Consider the following 12,353-nt stretch of genomic DNA (forward strand, 5'->3'; position numbering starts at 1 on the left):
AGTTAATCATTTTTCCATCATGTAAACAACCTCAAATGATTATTTTTCTAAAAATACTTATACTTTGAGTTAAATCATGAAATTTTTATGTTTTATCATATTCATAGTAAAAATCATTTTTCTAAAAAATAAATCTCCAATTCAAAGTTTAAGATGGTTTTTAATTATCCAACCCAAAACAGCCCCCGGTTGCACTCCGACGTCGTAAATTCAGTTTTTAAGGTGTTCTTTGAAAAAACCAAGTTATACCTTGTTAAGTTAGCATATAATTAAGATATGTTACAGGTCTTGAAGTATTTTAAAAGTTAAGTTAGAAGGATCTATTTAGTTTGCGAACAAGTTTGAAAACATTCAAACTATGTTCTTGTTGTTAAACTTGTATACCACAAAATATGATAGCTATATATATATGAATCGAATAAGGTTATGAACATAGATTCTACCTCAAGTTCCTTGGATGAAGTTGCTGTAAAAGAGAAGTAAGAAGCTAGAATCAAAAGGGTGATAGAAGTGGATGAAAGATTGAAAGTAAGTTGGTGTTCTTGGAAGGTTTTCTTGAAGTGTTGTTGTAAGAGTTTTCTTATGGTGTTTTAGTATGGTTTTTATGGCTAGATCTTCTTGGTTATTTGCTGGATTGTTATGGAGTTTAGAGAGTAAGAAAGAGTGTGTGTTTTTGATAAGAAAATGGTAGTAAAAATGAATCAAAATGCTCTTGTATATATACTACAAAAAAAGGTGTTCCATGATGTATATGGACAAAAATTTCAAGTGATCATTTTATGTATCTAGTCCTAATTGCTTCCAAATTCAATTACCTAGCCCTAATGGCATGAACATTGGCTGGTTAGGTGGTGATTTTGATGTGTATTTACTATTAGTAAATACGTATAAAAGCTAGGTATGATACGAGTATAAATACTCTAGGTATACGTATAGAAATTTTGTGAAAAATGGAATGAGGATTCAAATATAGCTATCTTTTGTGAATACACTTATATGGTTTTATGTATTTAAGTCTTTAAAAGTGATTAAATACATTACTTATACGATATATGTATAAACATTATATGTCTTAAGTATTTATGTCAAATAACGTTACGTATAGTTATTGTTTTGAAAACTTAAGTTAGTAGTTTCAAAATATACTTATAACTTGTTGTTATTAATACAAAATGAGATATTAAAACATTTATTAATCATGTTAAATATGTATATATACCTATATATACACAAACGTATAAATATCATATATTGTATAGTTCGTGATATCATCGGTCAAACTAGACGGTCAAACGTTGTGTAAAACTCTTTTCGGAAATATAAATCTTAACAATTTGGATTGCTTATCATGTTGGCAAGGTTTAATTTATGTAAATATTAATCTTACAAGTATAGAATGATCGAAAAAGTGCGGGTCGTTACATTACCTCCCCGTTAAATAAATTTCGTCCCGAAATTTTAAAATTGTACCTATTTTGCGTCATCGAGAAACAAGTGTGGATACTTTTGCTTCATCTGATCCTCTCGTTCCCAAGTAAACTCGGGACCTCTTCTAGCATTCCAACGAACCTTAACAATCGGTATATTGCTCTGTTTGAGCTGTTTAACTTCACGGTCCATGATTTCGATTGGTTCTTCGACGAATTGTAGTTTCTCGTCGACATGGATTTCTTCAAGAGGAATGGTGAGGTCTTCCTTTGCAAGACACTTCTTAAGGTTTGAGACGTGAAAGGTATTATGTACTCCGGCGAGTTGTTGCGGTAACTCGAGTCGATAAGCTACCGGTCCAATGCGTTCGATGATCTTGAACGGGCCTACATATCTTGGGTTCAGTTTACCTCTTTTACCGAAACGTATTACACCTTTCCAAGGTGACACCTTTAGCATAACCATGTCACCGATCTGAAACTCTAATGGTTTCCTTCGGACATCGGCGTAGCTCTTTTGGCGACTACGGGCTGTTTTCAATCTCTCCTTGATTTGTACTATCTTTTCAGTAGTTTCATGTATGATTTCGGGACCAGTTAAATGTCGATCTCCTACTTCATTCCAACAGATAGGAGATCTACACTTCCTTCCATACAATGCTTCGAATGGCGCAGCTCTAATGCTCGCATGATAACTATTATTATACGAGAATTCTGCTAACGGTAGATATTTATCCCATCCGTTTCCAAAATCGATCACACATGCCCTGAGCATGTCTTCGAGAGTCTGAATCGTTCTCTCACTCTGTCCATCGGTTTGTGGATGATATGCGGTACTCATATCCAACCGAGTTCCTAGTGCCTCCTGTAGTGATTGCCAAAACTTTGAGGTAAATCTACTATCACGATCGGATATAATGGAAATAGGTATTCCATGCCTTGAAACAACTTCCTTTATATACAATCGTAATAGTTTCTCCATTCTATCCGTTTCCTTTATAGGCAAGAAATGTGCAGACTTGGTGAGACGATCAACAATCACCCAAATGGTGTCGTATCCCCAGGCAGTCTTTGGTAACTTCGTGATGAAATCCATGGTAATACCATCCCATTTCCATTCTGGGATTTCTGGTTGTTGAAGTAACCCTGACGGCTTTTGGTGTTCTGCTTTGACTTTGGAACAAGTTAAACACTCCCCAACATATGTTGCTACGTCTGTCTTTAAATTAGGCCACCAATAATGCGTCTTAAGATCTTGGTACATCTTTCCAACTCCAGGATGTATCGAATATCTTGTCTTATGTGCCTCGTTCAATATCAACTTCCTTAATCCACCCAACTTCGGTACCCAAATACGATTTGCAAAATATCGAATTCCATCTTCCCGCATAACGAGTTGCTTCTCATACTTCTTCATTATTTCATTTCCTATATTTTCTTTAGTAAGTGCTTCTCGTTGAACTTCTTTGATTTGTGAGTTGAGATTCATGCGAATTTTTATGTTCATCGCTCGTACTCGAATTGGTTCTCGTTCTTTTCTGCTTAAAGCATCAGCCACCACGTTTGCCTTCCCGGGATGATAACGAATTTCACAATCATAGTCGTTTATTAACTCGACCCACCTACGTTGCCTCATGTTCAATTGTTTCTGATCAAAAATATGTTGAAGGCTTTTATGATCAGTAAACACAGTGAATTTAACCCCATACAAGTAGTGTCTCCACATCTTCAATGCAAACACGACTGCTCCCAATTCTAGATCATGCGTCGTATAATTTCGCTCGTGAATCTTCAATTGTCGGGATGCGAATGCAATAACTTTCTTCCGTTGCATAAGAACACAACCAAAACCTTGTCGCGAAGCGTCACAATATATTTCAAAATCATCGTTCCCTTCTGGTAACGATAAAATAGGCGCCGTAGTTAACTTCTTCTTCAGTAATTGAAATGCGTTCTCCTGCTCCGAGGTCCATTCGTATTTCTTCCCTTTTTGTGTTAATGCTGTCAACGGCTTAGCTATTCGGGAAAAATCTTGAATAAACCTTCTATAATAACCGGCTAAACCCAAAAATTGGCGTATCTGTGTTGGTGTCTTAGGAGTCTCCCATTTTTCAATAGCTTCAGTTTTTGCTGGATCAACCTGAATTCCTTCGCTATTAACAACGTGGCCAAGAAATTGCACTTCTTTCAACCAAAAAGCACACTTAGAAAATTTAGCATATAGCTGTTCTTTTCTTAACAACTCCAATATCAACCTTAAATGCTCTTCATGCTCTTGCTCACTCTTGGAATAGATAAGAATATCATCAATGAAAACGATAACAAACTTATCTAAATACGGACTACAAACTCGATTCATGAGGTCCATGAATACAGCTGGCGCATTTGTCAATCCAAACGGCATGACCAAAAATTCGTAATGACCATAACGTGTCCGAAAAGCAGTTTTCGGAATGTCCTCTTCTTTGACGCGTAGTTGATGATAGCCCGATCTTAAGTCGATTTTTGAATAAATACATGATCCTTGCAATTGATCAAATAAGTCATCAATTCTCGGTAGTGGATACCGATTCTTGATAGTTAACTTATTTAATTCACGATAGTCTATACACATCCTAAAAGATCCATCTTTCTTCTTAACAAACAAAATTGGAGCTCCCCACGGTGAAGTACTCGGTCGTATGAATCCACGGTCCAGTAATTCTTTTAACTGACTTTGAAGTTCTTTTAACTCGGACGGTGCAAGTCTATATGGAGCACGAGCCACTGGTGCAGCTCCTGGTACTAAATCTATTTGAAATTCTACCGATCTAAATGGAGGTAATCCCGACAATTCTTCCGGAAAAACTTCAGGAAAATCTCTTGCCACAGGCACGTCGTTGATGCACTTTTCTTTCTTTTCGACTTTATTAACATGTGCTAAAATAGCGTAACATCCCTTTTCTAAACACTTCTTGGCTTTCAAACAGCTAATGAGTTTTAGCTTTGAATTACCCTTCTCTCCATAAATCATCACCGGTATTTTATCCTTACCAGGAATACGAATTGCCTTCTTGGCACAAACAACTTCCGCTCCTATTTTGGACATCCAGTCCATGCCGACTATTACATCAAAACCTCCTAATTCTACGGGTATTAAGTCGATTTTAAACGTTTCTCCGGCTAGATTTATTTCACAATCACGACAAATTTTATCGGCTTTAATTAGTTTACCATTAGCTAACTCAATCAAGTACTTAGCATCTAGAGGTAATGATGAACAATTCAATTTAGTGTAAAAATTTATACACACGTAACTTCTATCGGCGCCAGTATCAAATAAGATAGATGCTGATAAGTTATTAATGGTAAACGTACCCGTAACAAGCTCCGGGTCTTCTCGTGCCTCTCTAGCATTAATAACAAACGCTCTTCCACGTGCAGGTCCGCCATTCTGATTCGGGCACTGGCTCTTATAGTGACCTTGTTTTCCACACCCAAAACAAGTAATGTTAGCCAAAGCAGTTCTATTTGCGTTGGTGGCAGGAGTCTTGTTACCATTTGCATTTGTAACGAGAGCCTTACAATCTTCAGCAAGATGTCCCTGTCTATTGCATTTAGTGCACAACACACTACAGTAACCAAAATGATGTTTGTGACAACGGTTGCATAAAGGACTTTGTCCTTTGTAACCAAAGCCTGAACCGCTACCCGCACCTTTCGTGGTTTCTTGTTTCTTATAAGGTTGTTGTTGGTTACCTCGATCATAACCTCCATTCCACTTTTTCTTGTTCCCCAATACCTTCACCTCAGTATTGAATGCTTTCTTATCCAGAATGACCTGATCCATTAGCTCGTTTGCCATGGTTATAGCTTCATGAATTGTTTTAGGTTTCGATGCTGTAACATTTGCCTTGACCTTTTTGGGCAAACCACCTTTGTACATTTCAATCTTCCGTGCTTCGGTTGGAACCAATTCAGGACATAGTAAAACCAATTCCATGAATCGCTGATTGTAGTTGGTGATTTCAGTACCAACCACCTTCAAACTTCGTAACTCATCTTCTAACTTAATAACCTCATTCCTTGGACAATACTCGGTGATTATCATTGCTTTGAATTCTTCCCATGGAGTATCATAAGCTACATCTCCTCTTACCACCTTCACATAATTCTTCCACCATGTGAGTGCACTATCTTGTAAAGTGCACGATGCAAACTTGGTCATGTCTTTTTCATCACAACCGCTGATTTTGAACACCGTCTCCATCTTTTCTATCCATCGGGTTAAACCGATAGGTCCTTCCGTTCCACTGAATGATGAAGGTTTGCAAGCTTGAAACGTCTTGTAGGAGCATCCTACACGAGGATTTGGATTAACTGCAGTAGCTCTTGCAGCTTCGACCCATAGCATTCTATCGTTGACTCGCTGGTTGATGAAGTTCTCGACTTCTTGTTCCGTCATTCGGTTCAATCGCGCCATTTCCTAATGAATGAAAATAATTATTCACATGGATTATTATAGATGTAGTGTGTATTTATAGTACATTATAGCTTGTTAATAATATGAACCAGGTATTATTATAAAAGCCTTTTCTTCTTATTAGCGTTTTATAATTATATCTAGGGTAGTACCTACCCGTTAAAGTTCATACTTAATAGCTTAGTACAGAACCAATTACTACAATCTAAATAATACTTAACCATGGAAAATTATTGCATTTCATACTTCGCTATTTTACATATGCTTATCTTACATCGAACATTAAACAAACCACACTAATAATATTATACAAAACATTATTTGATTCCATGGTTTAATTTGGCAGCGCATCGTTTGGTCTATTTCCCAAAACATTTATGTCCAGGGAATCCCCCAACGCGAATCCTAGCTGTCTCCCTACGTTTTGGCTGAGGAGCCGAAGAACTAGATGCGGGGATAGCACTAATAGGAATAGCGGGAATAGGGGTGGTAGTGTTGAGTGGAATTGGTGCTACGTCATTCTCACTAAGTTCGGGATTTGAATTTTCTAATTCATTCGCTTTTCGTTTCTTTCCTTGATCGAATTTTTCTTTCGTAATTTCTAGTATTTCTTCCTCAGGTTCACTTTCTTCTTCGGGTTCACTTTCCTCTTCGGGTTCACTTTCCTCCTCGGGTTCACTTTCCGATATTTCTATAGTTGGTTCATCCGGAAATTGTGAGTCTTCCCCAAAAATACCACTTTCGTCATCGGATATGTTAATGACTGAAACACAATCTGAAGGTTCTGATTCGGAGTCGCTGAATGTGATAATAAGTTTCGAGCCCGACATCTATCACACAACAACTAACCCATTAGTACTACATAATATTTACATATAAATTTTAACCAACAGTGATAAGCAATGGTTTTTTTTTTTTTTTTTTTTTAAATCAGACCCGGTCAAAGTCCAGACTTTACTAATGTATCCTAACGACTTCTCGATTAGACACACTAATGCAAACCTGGTTCGCTAAGACCAACGCTCTGATACCACATGTCATAACCCGTCCTTAACCATAAGAACGTGTTAGATAACGTATGATTTCATTGCGAGGTATTGACCTCTATATGCGACATTTTTAAAAGAAACTGCATATATTATACATTACAAACCACAACCGTTATTTTTGTTACAAGCTTTAGACAATAAAAAGATGATTATCGTTTAGCGATAATCTTCGACTTACAAACTTTACAAATGATAATAACAACACGGTTTCTAGCATATTTTACAGTACAACATCTCGGATATGCAGTTTTATTTTTGACACAAACATGCGTACGCAAGATCCTGCTTAGATCCAACATAATGCAGCGGAAGCTTTAGTAATCTCCTGAGAATAGACATGTTTTAAAAGGTCAACATAAAGTTGGTGAGATATAGGTTTAGTGCCGGCAGCAATATATATATAGACCACAAGATTTCGTATATAAACAGTTTAATAAAAGTATTCTAAGTGGTTGAGCACTCGGTAACCATACTTAACATTTTCACGTCGCATATTCCCTTTAATATGAAATCTTACTACACCGTACCAAGTGTAGTCACAAAACGAAGTACTGTGCAACCGTTGAATACTGGTCGTCCAGTCCGGTTGGGGTTGTCAGGCCCGATAGATCTATCAACAGGATTCGCGTTTACAATACCGCTGTAAATATTAGTTACCAAGCTACAGGGAAGTATGCCAGTGGTACAACTCAACGTAGAACATATTTTTCAGTTACTTGTGTCCATATCGTAAAACATAAAATACATGTATTCTCATCCCGAAATATTTAGAGTTAAAAGTGGGACTATATACTCACTCTTGTCTTGATGATATAAATAATTTGACTCGGTCTTCCGGTTGATATCACGAACCTATCCATATATAATATATCAATATGTTTTCATTTTTAAACAAACGTTATAAATATATACTTGTTATACTTTTAATACTTTGAATATTTCCTTAGTCCGAAGTTAGCAGTCCGATGTTAGTAATTCAATTTTAATGGTTCATTTTTAGATGTTTAATATACCCGCAATGAAATAAATAAAACCCCCAACGAAATCAATAAAACCCCATCGTATATGTGTTGGTCGAGATTAATCTTGACCCATGGTACCGGTGTTGTCAAATGACGTGTTGCGTACATAAAGTACCGGTGTTGTCAAATGACGTGTTGCGTACAATCATGGGATCTTATGATTAATCTTCTCGTGTTGTTTACGGGTGATCCTGAACCATATAAAATTGAATTGTAAGTACATATATATAAAATATCATGTTATCTTAGAAGTATGTGATTTTATGTAAATTTTTCCAATGAATCCCGAAGTCATTTAAGTCTTGGATAACCAATTTTGTTTCGGTCATAGTTTCTTCGTTACAAGTCCGTTTTCGTTGATTCAACTTGCCATCTCCTTGGATCGAGTCCCTCTTTAAGACTATGAACTGTAAATACCTTAGTTTGTATTCAAAATCACACGGCATAGGTCAAACTTTAGTGAAACTTATGAAGTTAATCATTTTTCCATCATGTAAACAACCTCAAATGATTATTTTTCTAAAAATACTTATACTTTGAGTTAAATCATGAAATTTTTATGTTTTATCATATTCATAGTAAAAATCATTTTTCTAAAAAATAAATCTCCAATTCAAAGTTTAAGATGGTTTTTAATTATCCAACCCAAAACAGCCCCCGGTTGCACTCCGACGTCGTAAATTCAGTTTTTAAGGTGTTCTTTGAAAAAACCAAGTTATACCTTGTTAATTTAGCATATAATTAAGATATGTTACAGGTCTTGAAGTATTTTAAAAGTTAAGTTAGAAGGATCTATTTAGTTTGCGAACAAGTTTGAAAACATTCAAACTATGTTCTTGTTGTTAAACTTGTATACCACAAAATATGATAGCTATATATATATGAATCGAATAAGGTTATGAACATAGATTCTACCTCAAGTTCCTTGGATGAAGTTGCTGTAAAAGAGAAGTAAGAAGCTAGAATCAAAAGGGTGATAGAAGTGGATGAAAGATTGAAAGTAAGTTGGTGTTCTTGGAAGGTTTTCTTGAAGTGTTGTTGTAAGAGTTTTCTTATGGTGTTTTAGTATGGTTTTTATGGCTAGATCTTCTTGGTTATTTGCTGGATTGTTATGGAGTTTAGAGAGTAAGAAAGAGTGTGTGTTTTTGATAAGAAAATGGTAGTAAAAATGAATCAAAATGCTCTTGTATATATACTACAAAAAAAGGTGTTCCATGATGTATATGGACAAAAATTTCAAGTGATCATTTTATGTATCTAGTCCTAATTGCTTCCAAATTCAATTACCTAGCCCTAATGGCATGAACATTGGCTGGTTAGGTGGTGATTTTGATGTGTATTTACTATTAGTAAATACGTATAAAAGCTAGGTATGATACGAGTATAAATACTCTAGGTATACGTATAGAAATTTTGTGAAAAATGGAATGAGGATTCAAATATAGCTATCTTTTGTGAATACACTTATATGGTTTTATGTATTTAAGTCTTTAAAAGTGATTAAATACATTACTTATACGATATATGTATAAACATTATATGTCTTAAGTATTTATGTCAAATAACGTTACGTATAGTTATTGTTTTGAAAACTTAAGTTAGTAGTTTCAAAATATACTTATAACTTGTTGTTATTAATACAAAATGAGATATTAAAACATTTATTAATCATGTTAAATATGTATATATACCTATATATACACAAACGTATAAATATCATATATTGTATAGTTCGTGATATCATCGGTCAAACTAGACGGTCAAACGTTGTGTAAAACTCTTTTCGGAAATATAAATCTTAACAATTTGGATTGCTTATCATGTTGGCAAGGTTTAATTTATGTAAATATTAATCTTACAAGTATAGAATGATCGAAAAAGTGCGGGTCGTTACAAACGGGGCCATTATAGTAGGAGCTGGACCTTCAGGGCTAGCCGTATCGGCTTGCCTGATGGACCAGGGACTTCCTTTTACAGTAATCGAAAAATCTGACTGCATTGCTTCCCTTTTTCAAAATAGTACCTCCAATCTCCCCCAAAAAATCTATGAACTTCCCAAAATACCCTTCCCTGAAGGATACCCCGAGTACCTCATTAAGAAACAAGTCACTGCTTATCTCGAGGACTACGCTAAAAGGTTCGACATCAAACCACATTACAACGAGTGTGTCCAATCAGCTAAATATGACGTAGCATGCAATATCTGGCGGGTAAAAACCGTCTCAACAATCGGGTCGACCCGATCCGAGACGGAATATATCAGCCGGTGGCTTGTGGTAGCCACCGGAGAAAACTTCGAAGGTATGATACCCGAAATAGAAGGCTTAGAAGACTTCTCCGGTGAATTAATCCATGCAAAAGATTATGACACCGGAGCAAAGTACAACGGAAAGAATGTTTTGGTCGCCGGTTGTGGTAATTCCGGCAATGAAGTCTCTTTTTATCTCTCTTACTACAATGCAAAACCATTGATTACTGATGTGCATGGTATCAAAAAATTCAATGTGAAAACAGTTGATTTAGTTAACGGTAATATACTCAACATTGACTGTCATTTTTGGAAATGGTGATTTCAGCAATATGCCAATTTGGCTACATGTAAGCATCAAGATCCAAACTTTTTATTTATTTGATTCAATTGATCAGTTGACTAATTTAGTTTGACTTTTTTATTGTAGGAAAAAGAATTATTTGCTGGAAATGGTTGGAAGGGAAAAGGAGGATTATATGTATATAACTGGTGCTTTCACTGATGCAGTAAAAATATCAAAAGTTATTGGAAAAGAATGGAAAAGGGAATTTAATAAGAATAAACTCAAGGTTCCTACTAACAGAAGATTTGGTTTGCTGTATTCATGAAGAACTCGGAAGTCGGGGAGTTCTCAGCGGGACAATTTTTGGGAGTTCTCGGAGAACTCGGGGAGAACTAGGCTATAGGATCAAGAGGGAAGTAACCAAACGGGGGGAAGCGGGGGGAAGCAATTTTTTTTTTTTTTATTTCGTTTTTTGAAAAAACTTTGTTCACGAACATTATAGATGAGATGAAAATATGAACATTTAGTAGAGACACTTTGTGATAAATGTTTTTATTTTGACGGAAAAACGCTCGAAGAAGTAATATATAACAATTATCGTGTTTTTCGAGCGTATTTTGAGGTTTTAGCTATTGGGGTTTAGATATTAGGGTTTATAGGGTTTAGATATTAGGGTTTAGAAATTTAGGGTTTAGGGTTTAGATTTAGGGTTTAGATTTAGGATTTAGATTGAGTTTTTAACACGAACGGTTTATAGTTTAGGGTTTAGGGTTTGGTGTTTTGGGTTTATGGAATAAACCCAAAACACCAAACCCTAAACCCTAAACCCTAAACTCTAAATCGGGCTAAATTTTACTTCACAAAACATTAAAAAAAAACGTTCATATTCTTCACGGACAATATTATCTTGAATGTTATTTTTGTCGATCGTTTTCCTGCCTAAATAATAACATTCATCACGAAGTGTCTCTTCTAAATGTTCATATGTTCGTGTGATCTTGATGCCGGAAAAAAAAAATAAAAAAAAACGAAAAAAAAAAAAAATTTGCTTCCCCCTGCTTTCCCCCCGATTGGTTACTTCCCCATTGATCCTGCCCCTATATATATATATATATATATATATATATATATATATATATATATATATATATATATATATATGGAAAATTGTTTGAAAATACATTGAACTTTCACCAAATTACTATTGTATGCATCCAACTTTCAAATCTCCTATTATATGCATTCAACTATCTAAATTGTTTTATTATATGTATTTAACTTGCTATAAGAGTTAACCTTCCAGGTCACATCAATTTCATTTTTAGACATTTACATCATTAGTCCCTCATGTTTGTAAACTCTAATTCCATTGATCCCACAAAACATTTTCATCTTCATCCATTCATCATCCATACAAAAACCGATAAAGAACAACCAGTTGCGACTGAGAATTATTTTCAGTATCGAAAAAATACAAAATTTCAACACAAGGAACCTGGGTTTCAAGAATGTAGTCGCAACTTCAATGAAACCTACAAACAATTGGTGAATTATTTTTTTATCTTAAACAAACTGCGATTCTTTACAATCGCTTTACAACCACCGTCCATGTTTGAAAACATTTCCTTGTGTCGAAAACAGGAGGTGGTGGTGGCGGTCCAAATTTCATTGTTTCGATTTTAAATCCGGTAGACAGTGACTTTTTAGATCGGGGATGGTTACCTCGAATTTTAGCAGTGGCGATGACGATGAATCTGGCCATACAACAAAGAGTTCGAACTTAGAAATTTGAGCTAACTTTTGTACAAAATCAGAAATTTAACTATGTTGGAGATAATCGGTTAAGGAAATGCACAATG

The 12,353-nt window shown here is 35.3% G+C and overlaps 1 protein-coding gene across 1 annotated transcript; it reads left to right on the top strand.

The window, feature by feature from the left end:
* The first annotated feature begins 9,828 nt into the window (after positions 1-9,828).
* On the top strand, positions 9,829-10,819 carry LOC139874573 (probable indole-3-pyruvate monooxygenase YUCCA8). Its single transcript, XM_071861984.1, has 2 exons — positions 9,829-10,526; positions 10,639-10,819. The coding sequence occupies exons 1-2, from the start codon at positions 9,829-9,831 to the stop codon at positions 10,817-10,819; spliced, it is 879 nt and encodes a 292-aa protein (XP_071718085.1).
* Positions 10,820-12,353: the final 1,534 nt, after the last annotated feature.

Source organism: Rutidosis leptorrhynchoides, chromosome 11 (genome assembly GCF_046630445.1).
Source record: "Rutidosis leptorrhynchoides isolate AG116_Rl617_1_P2 chromosome 11, CSIRO_AGI_Rlap_v1, whole genome shotgun sequence".
Lineage (NCBI taxonomy): Eukaryota > Viridiplantae > Streptophyta > Magnoliopsida > Asterales > Asteraceae > Rutidosis > Rutidosis leptorrhynchoides.